Source organism: Mycena indigotica (assembly GCF_014461135.1).
Source record: "Mycena indigotica strain 171206Taipei chromosome Unknown Mind.scaff0012, whole genome shotgun sequence".
Lineage (NCBI taxonomy): Eukaryota > Fungi > Basidiomycota > Agaricomycetes > Agaricales > Mycenaceae > Mycena > Mycena indigotica.
This window is the reverse complement of record NW_023503011.1, coordinates 2,278,616-2,295,798: the sequence shown is the minus strand read 5'-3', so window position 1 is coordinate 2,295,798 and position 17,183 is coordinate 2,278,616. Positions and strand designations below refer to the sequence as shown.

Genomic DNA, 17,183 nt, shown 5'->3' with positions numbered 1-17,183 from the left:
TTAATCCCAATTATCTCTTCTAATTAGAATGGACCACCCATGCGGGTGACCATTCTAATTAGAAGAGATAATATAAAAAGCCCTATGCTGCAATAAAGGGGGCTATAAAACTGCAATATCTCTGGGACCCCAGGCTCTAAGTCATTTCATGTGTTATCGCACAAGGTCAGTGTGACATTTTGTGACATTTGTGACTGGCATGATACTATTGATCGTGATCTCATATTAGCAATAATAACACCTGTGTAGCCTGGTACCCACTATGAACTGCCAGGTTTACTGAGACAATAAGATGTGACACTGGTATGTCACATTACAAAGAAGCTATCATATAAGTATATTCTGGTATGAATAATAATAATATCAAACCTCCAGGATACAACACTTATGATATATGTGACCTAGTGTGACAAATTTCCCAAAAGGGAAATTTTCACTGTTTGACTGTATGATCATCTGAGGATGTCACAGATCGTCACAAAATCAAAGTTGTATATTTTGACTATACAAACAACTTTCATTAAGTGACCTATACTTACAGCTGAATAATTGTGCTAGCACTGGCTAATTAATAGCTGATCTATATCTAATCCAGTGATATCTCACTCAGTAGATGACTTTTATAGGTAATTGAAGCAATACCAGGGGTGCCTAAATGATAAGATCGATATCCTGGACAATTAAATGTTATTAGTATAGCTATATCGTTTCATGATAATTTATTACCTACATTGATGCTGTAATATCTCCACCAATCCTGCATTAAGTCAGATGATTCTCGTACTGGTAGGTAGGTCATAACTTAGTGCTCATATGCTCTGATGTAAGCATGGTCCTATATCTTGAGACTATGATATTACACTGTGTTTCTCTAGTTTTTCATGTTTCAAATTTGATCAGACTCAATGATTACTTGATATCTTACTGGAAAATCCACGGATAAGCCTAATTCAAGTTGTGCTCCGTTCTAATAGATGGCCATCATAGATATGGGAGCTCCTTATAATTTTACCTATCATATTTACCTCTATATATGACATATATCCTAACACACCAATCTTCCAATAACTGAATTAGAAGTGAGGGATACCCAATGGTATAAGGGTAGGAAGCATGAGAAGGGGTCCCCCTATAAGATTACACTTTTCACACCACATTATATGCATGAAAAATCTTGTTATTTCCCATTCTAATAATGAATAGTACTGCACATCATATTAGCAATACAGCTGTAATCTGCTAGTTGATTATAGATCAAATATGTGAAAGTTGGCAAATGAGGTGTATAAATCTACCCACATACTCTGATTGATCTCTATATACTCTCAGAGGATGCATTGGGGTGAACATTGCAAGATGAGTTAAGTGCAGAACTAGTTTACATGAATTGTGGTCTATAGACTGAGTACTGGACATTGAGATGCATGTATGAGGATATTTGGATATCTAGTAGGACCCCATACTATAATCTATTGTGGTTCTGGCATGTGTTACAGAAGGTAGCTGAAGAGAGGGTAGGTACCTATAGAGCAAAAGAGAGTGTCTTCGCTATTACAACTGGTCAGAAATTAATTTCAAGTATGATCTAAGACATAAATGCAGGATTGTATGGACCCCTAAATGAACCTGTCCAGTACTTGAATCAACTTCATAGCTATTGTGGATCTCTCACAGTACCATTATCAGTGTTATCTATCCCAAAAATGATGAGTTCACCATAGTATGGCCTTGGTGAATCTCATTGATTTGAGTACATCTACAGATAGGGGTACTATGCACCTCCCAGAAAATGGTGCCCTCACCCTGTCAGCTTATCTCCATCCTAGGATATATGGCACCTAAGGTCTCAAGGAATTGACTGACCCTCACAGTTGCTGTGGGGTCACAAATGGGTAGAGATGTGGTAGACCATCCTATGGCTCCAGATCAACTTGGATCATGACATTCCATGCATGTAGTCCCAGGATATCAGCAAAACACTGCTCTACTGAGTATTTAGGCATTCTTGGCAGTGAATAAATGAAGGTAATGATAACAGAAAACATGGCTGATGGGGCTCAAGGATAGTAGGATGATATATCTTTCAAATGAACCTTCTCCCAGCTTTATCCACTAAGGCTAGCGGGAGATATGGGCTTATCTTTCAGAGGTGATGGAGATCAAAGGCCACTGATGAGTGAATGCATTGCATTCTTGGTGCCACATTCGATGGTACTTAGGAGGATACATACCAGAGCCTTATGTTGGAGTAGCCAAACTCACAAGTTGGCCACCTTACATTTTTAAAATACCAAATATGCTCTTTGCAATAACTGAATAGTCAATATGGTAATCCTATCATATGATAGTAATCAAAATACCTGATCAATCAATGGTCCTTTTGAGACCCTTCCTGCTAGTTCTCAATTCATGCTCTTAGCTCAAGCAGCTATGAAGATAGAGGTCTATCAGTTATATATGAATTAGTGATGGGCCAGTGCTAATATATTTATTGAGCTGCCACTATATGTTACTTAATGAAAGTTGTTTATATAGTCAAAATACACAACTTTGATTTTGTGACGATGTGTGACATTCTCTGATGATTCCACTGTTGAACTGCAAAAATTCCTTTTTAGGAGATATGTCACGCCTGTGACCTCCTATGACACAGCAGAAGTATACAGAGTTGAAACCAGCTATTGATCATCAATATGTATAGTATAACATAGAGATATATAAGAAACCTTGGATGTCATGTCACATACCACTGTCACATACCAGTATCACATCTTGGTTTTGGGGTAAACACAGGCAGGACAGGGGTTATAGTGGTCAATATAAGATTATTGTTAAGTTACCATACCTTAGTATCTACCAGTCACAAAATGTCACACTGACCTCGTGTGATAATGCACGAAATGACTTAGAGCCTAGGGTCCCAGAGATATTGCAGTTTTATAGCCCCCTTTATTGCAGCATAGGGCTTTTTATATTATCTCTTCTAATTAGAATGGTCACCCGCATGGGTGGTCCATTCTAATTAGAAGAGATAATTGGGATTAACAGGTGATTCCCCCCTTCATTTCCCTGCCGTCGTTGACTCGATGTCTGCAGGACGTCCATGCGATAAGGAGGGGAACTTCGTTGATCCCACCACCAAGCCGCACAAACAGTTCCCTCCGAGGAATAACACATCACCGTATGAGACAGTCGGCGCATTTCGAATGGCGGACTTCGTCTATCGCAAGGTCCAAATGTCCGCAGGCGAGATTGACGAGCTCATGGAGATTTCTCGCGAGGATGGGGGATTCTCGCATTTCCGTGACCACGATGATTTGTGCGACACAATCGACGCGACAGAGACCGGCCACATTCCGTGGCTCGCCTTCGACGTCTCTTACGATGGACCTGATGCAAACGAACCCCGGCGCGCCATCATGGAAGCGAAAGTCATATCGAGTTTACCACCATGATGCCCGCAAGATTATGCATCGTCAACTGGGGAATCCCGACTTCAAAAACGAGTTAGACTACGCGCCGAAACAGGTCTACGATGCGGATGGAGGGCGGGTATATCAAGACTTTATGTCGGGGCAGTGGGCATGGCGGCAGGCGGTTCGTTGGTCCTTATCTTCCTATCTTGCTCTTCTGATTCTTTGCGTTTAGGACGAATTGGCCAAAGATCCTCAAAACCATGGCGCTGTGATCGTACCCGTCATTGGGGGGAGTGACAAGACAACGACCTCGGTCGCAACGGGCCAGAACGACTTCTATCCGCTCTATGAGGGTAATGGCCTGACCCCGAACACAGTGAGACGAGCCCATCGGAATGCGATGTCGCTTCTGGGATTCTTGGCTATTCCGAAAAGTAAGACTGACTTCATAACTCGTCTTCTCAGTTCTCATCGTCTGGCAGCCGACCGCGAGCATGACCAGAGCAAAGAGTTTCGGACGTTCCGACGGCAGTTGTTTCATGCGTCGCTGAACCATATATTCAGCTCGCTAAAGCCAGCTATGATATCGCCCGAACTCGTGCTCGTCGGTGATGGTCACTATCGATGGGTTATTTACTGTCTTGGTCCGTATATTGCAGACTATCCTGAGCAAGTTTTGCTGGCGTGTGTTGTCCAGGGGTGGTGTGCTCGGTGTGTCTCGAAGTTTACAGCCAATCTAGATACCAAGATATTTGCAGATGTACCGCGTCAAATAAGAATCTTGACGGTATTGGTGGAAGACGAACACAGGCACATACGGAAGCGCTTTTCGACGCTTTTGACCACAAAACACTTTGGAATGACTACGGAATCATTCCGGATGTGCTGGTATGCCCTCTCCCTTCCCATTCATTTACTCGCTTATGATTAGCCATATACGTGGGACTTTCCACGTGCAGACATCTATGAACTGCTCTCACCGGACCTCCTTCACCAAGTCATCAAGGGGACATTTAAGGACCATCTCGTGACATGGGTCGGCGAATATCTGGATGCTCAACATGGCAAAGCATATGCAAGTAAAATTATGGCTGATATTGACCGGTCGTCTGTGTTCTTTTGCAGAATTTATTTTTGAAATTAAGTAAATAAAATTATAGAATCGCAGCAGTGCCACCATTCCCTGGACTTCGTCGTTTTCCCGAGGGACGGGGATTCAAGCAGTGGACTGGAGATGACTCAAAGGCTCTAATGAAGGTAATTTGCAGTATTGATCCAGCTTAGTTACTGAATGAGATTAGGTCTACCTGCCTGCTGTCGAGGGGTATGTCCCTGCGCAGATGCTTCGAGCGCTGAGCGCTCCTTGACTTTTGCTATCTTGTCCGTCGCAACACTATTACCACAAAACGCCGCCAAATCGAGGCAGCCCTGGCCCGGTATCATCAGGAGCGCACTATTTTCGAGGAAAGTGGTGTTTGTCCCAATGGATTCTCACTTCCACGCCAGCACTCGCTTAGTCACTATCCCTATTTGATCACCGAGTTTGCGGCCCCAAATGGACTGTGCTCTTCAATTCGGAGTCGAAACATATCAAGGCAGTCAAGGAGCCCTGGCGCCGGTCGAGCAAGTTCGAAGCAATCGAGCAAATCCTCACCATTAATAATCGCCTTGACGCTCTTGCCGCAACCCGAGTCGATTTCGAGGAACGTGGACTTCTCCGACCGACCGATCCCGATCCAGTTCTTCCTACCCTTAACCCCACTCGCCCTGATCTTCTAGCAGAAGATGATGACGATAATCCAGAGATGGAAAATACTGTCGAGGCGACTGTTGTATTGGCTAAGCGTCATTGTGCGTACCATTTTGGTAATATACACTCAACTGACATCTGGGCAGTCTGAACATATCCCAAGGACCCGTTTCACCTTTCCGAATTCCTTGGCTTTCCCACGCTCCCATCCCTTATCCGTCGTTTTCTGCATGGCCAGACATTTCCAGATGACGACCTTGATCTTGTTGATCCCCTTTCATATCCAGACGTCCCGGCTCGCATCAAAGTCTTTCCCTCAGCAATTGCCGCATTCCATGCACCCAGTGATGTCTGTAACTCGGCAGGCCTTCTCCGGGAACGTATCCGGGCGGTGCGGTCATGGCGTGGTGCCGAACCCCGATTTGACTGTGTTTATGCCTCTGGTAGCGATGAGGAGGGCTTCCGTGGTCTGCTTGCTGCCCGGGTGCTACTTTTCATGTCCTTCACCCACCGCCATGTCGAATACCCCTGCGCTCTAGTCACTTGGTTCTCACCAACGGATGATATGTCTTGTCCAGATGTGGGTATGTGGATGGTTCAACCTGACCTTGATGATGCTGGGGACCGCATCATGGACATCATCCATCTTGACACCATTGTGCGTGCAGCACATCTCATTCCAATATTTGGTCAAGATCCTCTACCTACTGATTTTCATTTTTCTCTGTCACTTGACAGTTTCAATGCTTATTATGTAAATAAGTATGCAGATCATCACTCACATGAAATTGCATACTAGCTTATTTTCTATACTCAAGTTCCTTTTCATATTTAATTTATCACCCTGTTTTTCCAAATTACTAAGACAATTTATAAATAAGATCCAAGACCAGCTGGAAAGACCAAAGATTGACCAGGAAAGCTCAAAGATCATCTACCAAAGACCTAAGATCAGAAAGACCCTGCCATAAAGATCAAAGACCCTCCCCAAAGACTAAAGATCTGAAAGACTTTTGTGCACTTTTACTGATGGGGTGCCCCCACGAGTCGGGGCCACGACGCCGACTCGGAGACATCTCTCGGTCTGGGGTTGCGGCTCGAGGGCGAAGAGAGCACGTGCACTGGCGACCAGCGGAGACGCGAGTGCCGCGCAAGATGCGCAGCCGAGAAAGTTGACGGAAGCGGATATGGAGAGGCCGGCGCGGCGGCGGGCGCGGAAGGAGATGCGCAGGATGGCGGACTCGGAGGCCGTCGCGCCCGGGTACGCCGGCATCCCCGCGCCGTTCCTCCTGGTCGAAACCGCTGCACCGCCACAGCCGCAGCCGGACGACGACGACGAGGCGGACCTTGACGGGCTGTCTTACGCCCGCCGGGCCCCGCACTTGCGCTCCGGCGACGGCCGCCCGGCACATCGTGATGCTCCTCCATATTCCCCGTCGACGCCGTCACCTCTAGTCGGCTCGCCGCCCATCCCGAAGACCCAATCTTCCAAGAAGAGCGAGAAGTCTAAATCCGGGAGCGACAGACGCAGCACGCGCCCCAAATCCAGCGCGACGAGCTCGACGCTGGCCTCCCCGTTCACGGCCACCTTCCCCTCGCCTTTGAACGCCGCTTCTCGCGCAGAAGAGTTCGGCGGGTTCGTGCAGGGCAAGCCAAGAGAGGAGTTCGACGGCACGCCGGGCGGGTTCGACGGCGCGCCCGCGGGCCTAGGCTTTGGCGAGGACGACTTCGACGGCCCGGGGACGCCTGGCGGGTTCGGCACCGGGCACGAGCCGGCGTGGGCAGAAGAGGAGGAAGAGGGAGAAGTGAGTGTTGTGAGGGAGGCCCTCCCGAGTGCTGGCTTGTCGAGCGGGAGGGCAAGGATGGGGAGTTTTGATGGCGCGAAGGTCGGGTTTTGAGTGATGATGATGTGTCATGACGGGTTAAGATTTTTTTTTCGATTTGTTCTCTTTACGTTCAACTTCTGGAAGGCGTTGGTGACCGTGCCGGCGCTCGTCAGTGCAACTCCGGGCGGGACACGCAGACGCAAAAAGGGTTCTAGGACCAACCTGATGCCCCGCGCGCGGGCCTGCGCCGAACCACAGTTCGTTTTTGGTGCCAAGGTTACGTCTGAGATACGACGATCAGGCATCGTTGTGTAGATATTTACGTGCGAGATGTGTTGTCACTGAGGGGAAAAAATATACTCACGTTTGGTTCCACTCGACTGATGCGCGCGCGCCCGCGACGAACCGGCGCGCGGCGAGTCCTGCCTGCCAGTGCGGGCCTGTCTTCGCCCGCCCATTGTGCTCTGGCTGTTGTACATGCGGACCGTTGCAGCTGCTGGGCTGCACGCTGTAGATGAGCACATGTAGGAGTCACGTGACATCACATTGGCTTGACCGAGACCTTCGGTGAGCGCGAGTGCCCCGAGCCTCCTCCGGCGTCTCCACCGTACACATACCGTCTGCTGGTGAATGAGTACAGTTGATTGGTCTTACTGTATGTGTTCAGCATACTAATAATTAACTGCAAAAGGTTTTTTGGCAGTATGGGGCCGACTTAGGTGGGGATACCACCCATCTTAGGAGGGTTTCCCTCTTCTTGCCTATCTTAGGTAGCTATTAGGTGATTTTAGTATGCTCTATTTCTGTGAAAATTATATCATCATTTTTTCAACCTATGATATAGGTGGCTTTTGAGCTTGTAACAGAGTCACCTATAGTGGACCAACCTAAATAAGTAGGTTAAAATACAACCTATCTAGGTTGAAGTGAAGGAAAAGAGAAGAAAAGTCAAATATATAAATAAATGATAATAAGAATGATTTTATTGTTCATCAATCCATAAAGCACATGGTAGACTACCTGATTGATCAATTATCCACCAACGCTGACGGTCATCCTCTACTTGCCCAACCAGCGCCTGCAGACAGGACAAATCTGCAAAGTCCAGTGCCCCATCGCCCGTATATCGGTGGATGCCAAGATTATCCAATTTTGGGTCGGAAACTATAGTGCAGGATCGAATCGCCGTGAGGACAAATGTGGTAGGCTTGTCGAGATTAAGTGTAGGAACGGCGTGAGGGAATGAGATATGATAGATGTGTGTCAGCTGTCCAAAAAGGTTTCTTGAGTAAATTCAGGCTCCTGGTTCTTCTGCCGGGAATACTTGTCCACAAGCATTTCATACTGTGAACCAATCAATGATAATAATTTGAATTCCAAAGACAAAGATACCCGAACAAAAGTGGTGTCTCGTGCATCCTCTGTGACTGTCCCAAGGGACGATGATAGTATAGTATCACCTGCTTCAGAATCAATGTGCCGAATCTTACCCCACTCATCAATTGTTGCATGCTGAAGAGCACTATTAACTGCTGTGACATCGGAGTCGGTGATTGTTGACAATGCTGCTGCAAGTCCGCGTTGAAGACCGCGATCAATCACGATGGCACAGGAATGAGGCGGGAGAAGGAGACAAGTTGGATCTGAGATAACCAATTAACAGTCAGCTTTATTAATTGGTGGACACTGACAGAGAGGGTCAACAAGGGAGCCTGGAACCATCCCAGGAGTATCTCGTAATGAGAGTGCAGCGGTGCGGAGTGAGCGACGCTTGACTAGACTTGGGAGCTGGGGTGGGCAAGTTGAAGCGCTAGAGTCGTTTTTGGGGAACGGGAGCCACGACGTTGGCAACATTTCGTCAAAGCGGAAGTGTTGTATATTGCCTTGATTTGTGTCAGCTGTGCATTCTCAAGCACAAACCGATCAAGAGATGCCCAAGGAGATCGTCGATTCCAGATTGCAGTTTGGAGAGTCCCACAATACCGCTCCATTGGGAATGCCCAATAGCACCACATAGGACTAGCAAATGAGATACTATTGGCAATATGCAAGAGGGCATGAATGGTGAGCGGGCAGGTGGAGATTCGGTCTGGTGAATACTGGTAATAGAATCTGGAAACATAAGAGGTCGATTGAGACAGAGAGAATTTTACTTACTGCTCGTAAAGCTCCACCCAATTCACAAACCTGAGTCGCACTTCTTCGATCTCAGCATCCGTAATTTCGAACTGAAGACAAATATTAAGCAAGCGCACAGGCTCGATGAAATGATTATAGTATCGCTTTTTCTCGAATCGATTGCGGAGAAGGACTGGACCAAGAAAGAGCGTCCAAAACGATCACATCTCTGCAAATATAAGGCCACGATTGTCAGTGATATCCGGAACTCGGCTTCCATATGCAGAGGGTATCGTGGAACCTGCATTTGTGGTACGCTTTCCGATAGCGGCCCACACTGCCTCGCCGAGCTCATATTTGCCTGACCCTGCATCAAGTCCCTTGAAGCTCCCCGTCCATAACAGCACAAGATTTTTGACCAGATTTTCCCAAATGAGATGCATGAAGTCGAAGGGGAAGGACTGTGGGAACGAGATCGAGCCGAGGTAAGACAGTAGTGGGACCCCCTTCACGCCATACTTCTTTGCGAGTCGGTCGGACTCTGCCATTGATGCAGCTGACTCCACTTCACGGCCTTGATTGACGATTTCCGCGTGTGTGCGAAGGGGAAGTTCTTCGGGATCGTATTGCAAGATAGAGTTATTGTCGGTTATAGTGGCCGGATGGGTGGAGCGATTGTGAGGTATGTAGTGGGCTGTATTCCGAATCACATTGGGAATTTGGAGACCAATGATCTTGCACATACGGCATGGGGACAAGCCGTTGTGCCCCTTTATGCGCATGAACATGGATACCGCTGGAATGTCCCCGAATACAAGGATAAGAAAGGCCGGAAGGACAAAGAGCTTGCCAGTCAAGTCGTTGAACGCACGAACACCGACAGCAAGTCAAAGCATCTCCTTGACAAATGGCCAGAGAAACGAGTCGGAGTCTTTGGGCTTGTGAGGTCCTGGTATCACACCAAGCGCAAGAATGTTGACAAGATGGAAGGCGGAAGGTTATAGTCGAAGAGAATGAGTGGCCAAGCAGTTTTCTTGCACTGCCGAGCGACCGAAAACAACGAATGCACTGAGGGCCGAGGTCGAAGCCCTGCGAAATGCGCTTAACCGGGAATGCCAAAAGCTTGAGCTTGAGCGTCGCCGGCTCGAAGGAATGGCTGCTGGTGATAACGCGGATGGGCCCCTCGAGCAAATTCCACGGCTCAGTGGCCAAGCAGGCACCAACTACACCCTCCAGAGCAAGATGGGTCTGGGTGTTGGCGCTGAGAACCAGAAGATTTATTTTGCTTTGCGGGTGAGAGTATCTATACGTAGGAGCTTAGGTAGAAAGTGGCCTATTTAGGTGGGTTTCCCACTTGGCCTATAGGTTGGCTTACCACCTGTAAATGTAACCTATGTCAGTGGATATGCCACCTGGCCTAGGTGGATTCCCAACCTGGCGTAGGTTGCCCGGTAGGTTACAAACCCACCTGCCGCGCCCCCATAGAGTCGGTGAATACAACATGTGCGCCTGATGGTGCTGCAGGGCCGCTGCAAATATAGGCCTTCTAATAGTTTTCCACCAACATCAAGAAACACACCCCTGGGAATTTGGATGTGGATGTGGATGTAGATGTAGATGTATATACCTAGAACCTTCAACATGGCAGGCTATATCAGTATGTTAACCTCCCATCAGTCGCCTGATGATGGGCCTGCGACATAGTGGGCTATCCAGGATCATGGCCTGAAAGTATATATATATATATAAGCATGGGTTGGAATTATGTAAACGAAACCCAGCAAACATAGTCAACATTCTGACACAAAAAATGCCTTATCTAATGAAAGGTACAATCTCCATAACAGAAAAAAAATGTCTCACATAGAAATAGGCTATTCCTGCTCCAGATTCAAAGATGACCAATGTGCGCCTCCCAAGCGCCTCCTCACCTGTGCATCCTCCCTACTTAGGATGAGCCTGTCAGGGGAACCTCTCCTTTAGCCCAACGATTCCGATTGCAGTGATAAGTTCACCACGCCATGGAGACCTGGCAAGTAGGTACAGTATATGTGTGTAGTCATCAAAATGTCAGTGCTCAGCTGTTAGGAGCTTTGCTGGCGTGTAGGCTGAATAGAATTTATGTTGCACAGATTTCAGCTGGAGTCTATAACCTATTCAACAAGGTGTAGATTTTATTCAGATCAAACATCTTATTTCTTTTGGAAGGAAATATATATAAAAAGTTAATATTTGTGTTCATGTTTCTATGGGAAGAGAAAGGTTTGAAGGTCTACCTGGTAAGATGAGAGAGACGATAAGGACTGCAAATACATTAAAGGTTGGATTGTTGAGAGCACAGAAATATTTTTTGGCTGGCTACTATATATATTTACCATATCTACTTACAACCCCTCAGGCTCCACGGATGCTCAATTGTCCGAAAAAGGCTACAGCTTATATAGCCATCATGGTAAGAAGATACCATGTTAAATTGGACATAGTTACTTTGCCCTGGGCAAGACTGTGTTTTGTCATTATTTGACCACCTGGTGGAGTCTTAGCTTCTATGGCCTTGGCAGTACTATCACAGTCATTTTCAAAGAGTTGGGTCAGTAAGAAGCCTTCTTCTCCCCCCATCTCTTCCCAGAATGCTATAATATATCAGTTTAGATTGGATAATCCTGCAAGTCACATACATTGGCTGTGTTCTGGCACTAGTTCATAAATAGGATAGTTCAGGCTTTTTGCAAGGTCTGGGGTAGTTGGGTCATATCCTTTCGATGTGTGTATAGTGCACAATTCATCATATGATGATTGCCTTATACAGTGGGCTACATAGAACTCATCTATAGTTATAGAAGGAAATCCATAAGCAAGTGCTTCACTGTCACTCAATTTCTGTGTGCCCTCAGCATCCAGGCACCAAAATGCAATATCCTTTGAATCTTGCATATTAAAAAGTCCATAGTTCGGATGACACGGCATCAAAAACCCCAGAGGACAGCCAGAAGACCCTGCTGTAAATGTAACTCTGATGTGATGAGAGTTTATGAATCCTTGTCAACACGTGAAATTATATTTTAATTATTTATAAGTTTTTATCTCACCATAACATGCAAGCTGATCCATAGGAGCATTCAGCAAAGATAACAGATATATAGCTTGGCTTTTCCACATGTTTTCAGCCTTATTGTCCATGTCTGTAGATAAATCATAGTCTCCTTGAAATGTGTCAGGTCCAACAGAATAACTAAAAGCATGTTAAGCATGCAATTGGAGAAAGACTGTAGCATACTATGACCATCCATTGGGCAGAGTGTTTAGGGTGATTTTGTCTGAATCCCATGTATAGTTTATGATTCTTCTAGGTTCATGAAAACCTCCTCCATTGGGTAGAGGGTTTAGAGTGATTTTGTTTGACTTCCATCGATAGTTCTTGGTTCTTCTGGGTGTATGAAAGCTTCCCATGAGTTCCCAGTCATATGCCACTGGCTTTGTGTAGTTATCATACTGTTTTATAACCATGTGTTCTATGGGACAAAATCCCATACACTCTCCTTTCCCTATGGACATCATAGAGAGAGAGACAGCATCCAGAAGCACATCCGGTGTTACTGCCATGAACAAAGTGGACAAATCTCCAACTGGTGGTGCATTTATCCAAAGGGGCAAGAGATGTCCAAGCGATGATGCTATATTGTTTAGCGGCAAGCCCTGGCCAAATGGGGCATTGGGATTAATACCAAGTGACAATTGTTTTGTCATTATGTTAATCTGCATTGTTATATTCTGAAAGTTTCAATAACAAAAAACAAAAGTGGATGAACATTCACACACCACCCATGGCCGAGCATAACCACCAGTGCCTCCTTGGGAATACCAAATGGCATGAACAGCACGAGCAGCTGACTTATATTTGTCAAGGGAGAGCCTGAACAAATACAAATACTTACTCGAAAAGCACACCTCTATATCTCAGTCAACTATGAACTTGAAAACCTGGACACATTCAGGGCATACGGCATGAACATATGTTTTGACTCTGTCCTCTGGGGTCAGATAACGATGAAGGCCAAAATATGACACAAGTGCTAAAGGAAAGATCAGACAGATTATCCAAAGTCTCTCCACTAACCTCCATGGTAAACTGCCATGTGAAGGATATCAGCATTGACAATTCCATAGAGTTGTTGCACATGAGGATGTCTAGACAATAAATTAGGGCTTCCACTTGTTTTATTAGTTGCAAGTCACCTGATCCTCTGCATCAATTTCACTTCCTTTTCCCAGTTCTACAAAAGTCAGCTCTTGCTATGTAGAAGAATGATGCATTACCTGTTTTGGCTTGACACCTCCCTGATAAACAGATACTGTCACCGTATTTCCATTTAGCTGTGCTTTGTAGACCTTTCTTGCTCCTAATGTGGAAAGTTCCTGTTGAAGGTATACATCTCCTAGTAGAATTCTGCGGAAGTTGGCTAGCAACATAGGGATTTAACATAAGAGTTATATCTTAATGTATTTATGATACTGACCTCCAGCAATAGATGCTGTCTCAGACTGGTTGTGATGCTGATGGATATGGGTGGTGAAGTTACTGTGTATGACATTGAAGTTGCTGGCCCCAGAGAAGAAGTTGCCTGCACCAGGACTCTGAATTTGAGCATCTGTCTCACTGGACTCTGACTCTTCCTCCATGGCCCTAGTATTGTGTTGTGGTGGTGTAGACATGAGCAGGGGGGTGCAAGGTGTGCAGGGCAAAGGTGTGTGAGTGGGGCAAGAAGGAAGAGGCGCGGCTGTCAGGTGCTGTCATGTCTCTTATATTATTGTATATGTGACGTGAGAATGTTTGTCTCTGTTTAGCAGGATCATCGGATTCTACTAATGCTATCACAGTTCTCCGATCTTGGCGGCAGGAGCAGGGTAGCCGGAGCCAAGCCGGAGCCAAGCTATTTGAAGATTGGCGCTGCGCTCGTGATATCCATGATCTGAGATCTTCTGAGATTTGTGACAGACAGCCTGCACGTGGGGGCCATGCGGTTTGAGCGTTGGGAGCCTGTGCAGTGGCGGAGAATTTACGCATGACGTGGATCTTCCTCGTGTGCACGTGTCCGGAAGGTGGTCCGTGCGCCAGGCGGCGATCTGTCGCAGACGTCTTCTTTTTCCCCGCTTAATCTTGACTGTCCCCTCCTCCCCAATTTTCGCACTGCCCTTCGGCCAGGATTGTGGGATGTCTCCTCGTCTTCTGCGTCTCCCGTGGGCCGCGTGGCCCGTACGGGACGCCGGGGACGGGGCTTACATTGCGCCCTCTCCCTCGCTTTCTTCATCAGGGAAAAGCTCCCCAAGTAATTAGGAATAAATGTATGTATTATACCAGTATTTTACCAAATATTACCCCTAGTTACTTCATTATCTTATTTACCTTCACTTACCATCCCCCCCCTCTATAATAAGGGAACAATTACCTTACTTTATCTAAAATTACCTAGGATTATATGACTTTACTATAGCCCCTGGTAAGAATACCATAATTATACCTACCACAGTTTGACACCAGAGCTTGAAATATATACAAGAAATGCATTTAAAGTATATACAAGTAACAAAGGATATAGATTAAACAAGGCTAGAGTATAGGTATTCTGCTACTACCTTTAAGCATTGGTTGAAGGAAGGTCAGAGATTGTAAAGAAGGTATCATCGTCACTATCCTTCTCCCCCGCTGGCGTTACACTGAGAATACCAGATAAGCAAGCGTCACAGAAGGATGAGGACAATACCTGGACTTTGCGACAGACTCGTACAAGTCCGCCATGATTTGTGACATTGACTCTGGGGCCTTGGTGCGGAAGCGGGCGATTTTGCGCAGGTGATGGCGGTAAGTCTCCTCGTATGTGGTTGCTTGGAAACTTATTGGGATATGGATGCCCGTCTGGTATTCATCGAGGATATTTTTAATCTGGCAAACAGTTAGGAAAGTAAAGAAAAAATAGATCACATACCGCAGTCGCAATGAGGGCAACAATACTATCGGGCATCTCCTTGCGATCAGGGTAGCATGAATCGGTTGATTCGTTTGTCTCATGATTCGACAGGAAGCAGTCGAGAAAAAGAATCCGGGGCAACCATCGTCCCGATTATCATCTCTTCCGACAAAACTCAGCTCACGCTCTTCGGAAACAAGACTGCCTATCCTGTCTACCTCACGATCGGGAATATCCCGAAGGAGATCCGCCGAAAGCCCTCGCAGCGCGCATATATATACTGCTGGGCTACCTTCCGACCTCGAAAATGAAGCACATTACAAACAAAGCCGCACGTCGCCGTGTTCTTGCAAATGTGTTTCACGCAGCCATGAAGTACATTCTGGGGCCATTGGAGAAAGCGGGAGCTAAGGGTGTTGAGATGGCAAGCGGCGACGGAGTCATTCGACGCTGCCACCCCATCTTTGCAACCTTTGTCGGCGACTATCCTGAGCAGGTGCTGGTGACGTGTGTTCCAACCGGGGAATGTGGTAGCTGTGAGGTTGAGCGTGATCAGCTGGGAGACGATGAAACTTTTCCGCTCCGTGATCTTGCACGAGTGTTGGCTGTGCTGGATGGGGTGGATGGGGACCCGACAGAGTATAAACGGGCATGTAAAGAGGTCGGAATCAAGCCAATATATCATCCGTTCTGGGAAAACTTGCCTTACACCAACATCTTCCGTTCGATCACGCCTGATGTCCTTCACCAACTCTATCAAGGTGTGATCAAGCACCTTATTGCTTGGGTCATGGCCTGCTGTGGAGAGGCGGAAATTGATGCTCGATGCCGTCGCCTCCCCCCCAATCATAATATTCGACTCTTCATGAAGGGGATATCTGGTCTGTCACGGGTCACTGGCCGGGAGCACGATCAAATTTCACGCTTTTTGCTGGGTATCATTATCGACATCCGACTGCCTAATGGCCTTTCCTCCGCTCGTCTTCTGGGTGCTGTCCGTGGTCTCTTGGACTTTGTCTATCTGGCGCAGTATCCAATGCACACAGACGAAACACTTGGCCTTCTCAATGACGCGCTCCAAACCTTTCATGACAACAAACAAATCTTTGTTGATTTGGGTATCCGGACCAACTTCAACCTGCCGAAGCTTCATGGTGCCTCTCACTATTCGGCGTATATCCAATTATTCGGCACTACTGACAATACAAACACCGAGTACACCGAACGCCTTCATATCGACCTCGCCAAAGATGCCTTCCGCTCCACAAATTTCAAAGACGAAGTTTCCACAAATGACGCTATGGCTTGAACGCAAGGAGAAAATGGCGCAGCATGCAAAGTTTATACAGTGGAAGCTTGCTGGTAGCCCGCCACCACCGCCGCTGGTTAAATTACATCCAGGACTGATCTACGAGCGGAGGCTACTGATGGCAAAGCACCCCACAGTCAAGGCAGCGCGTATCGAAGATATTCTACGAAAATATGGTGCCGCTTCATTCCGTCAATGCCTTTCCCAGTTCCTGATACAACATTTATTTCCTCATCTATCCCCGGCCGACATGAAAATGCGTCTTGCATCCTTTGCACTGCCCTTCAATGCAGTCCCTGTTTATCATCGCATCAAATTCACAACACCTGACCCCTACACTTCCACTGGAGTTGTTGACTCTATTATTGATTCGGTTCATGTGGGGCCTGTTCGTGTGGGAAAAATTTGGAGATATTCCTGGTCGATTTGATACAGTCTTGATCAATGATGGGACAGCTGAACTAACAGGGGTCAAAGGTCAGCTCAGTTTCTAGGTGATATTGAAAAATAATTATTTAATTCATTTCCAGGTTATCGAGTTGGCCAAGTCCGTGTGGTCTTTTCCCTGCCTGACCGAGGAGTAAAATCCCTTTTCCCACCTGGTGCTCCTTTACCTCCAAAGCATCTTGCCTATGTTGAATGGTTCTCACCATTTTCAAGTGCACCAGAAGCCTGGCATCATTTTTATCAATTGAAACGGTCAATGAAGAATGGTGCTAGGGAAGCAAGCATCATTTCAATTTCAGCAATCCGGCGAAGTATTCATCTACTTCCTAAATTTGGTCCTATTGCCCCCAA

At 46.5% G+C, this 17,183-nt stretch overlaps 3 protein-coding genes across 3 annotated transcripts; 2 read left to right on the top strand and 1 right to left on the bottom strand.

Moving 5' to 3' along the window:
• Nucleotides 1-3,312: 3,312 nt before the first annotated feature.
• Nucleotides 3,313-7,064, top strand: MIND_01246400 (uncharacterized protein; the record flags this gene model as incomplete). Its single annotated transcript, XM_037368950.1, has 9 exons — nucleotides 3,313-3,597; nucleotides 3,649-3,850; nucleotides 3,899-4,127; nucleotides 4,175-4,304; nucleotides 4,348-4,523; nucleotides 4,577-4,673; nucleotides 4,934-5,267; nucleotides 5,415-5,824; nucleotides 6,276-7,064. 9 exons carry the CDS (start codon nucleotides 3,313-3,315, stop codon nucleotides 7,062-7,064), a joined length of 2,652 nt encoding a protein of 883 aa, XP_037214918.1.
• A 2,267-nt stretch (nucleotides 7,065-9,331) lies between these two features.
• On the bottom strand, nucleotides 9,332-9,853 carry MIND_01246300 (uncharacterized protein; the record flags this gene model as incomplete). Its single annotated transcript, XM_037368949.1, has 1 exon — nucleotides 9,332-9,853. The coding sequence occupies one exon, from the start codon at nucleotides 9,851-9,853 to the stop codon at nucleotides 9,332-9,334; it is 522 nt and encodes a 173-aa protein (XP_037214917.1).
• A 5,593-nt stretch (nucleotides 9,854-15,446) lies between these two features.
• MIND_01246200 (uncharacterized protein) lies at nucleotides 15,447-16,385 on the top strand (the record flags this gene model as incomplete). Its single annotated transcript, XM_037368948.1, has 1 exon — nucleotides 15,447-16,385. The coding sequence occupies one exon, from the start codon at nucleotides 15,447-15,449 to the stop codon at nucleotides 16,383-16,385; it is 939 nt and encodes a 312-aa protein (XP_037214916.1).
• Nucleotides 16,386-17,183: the final 798 nt, after the last annotated feature.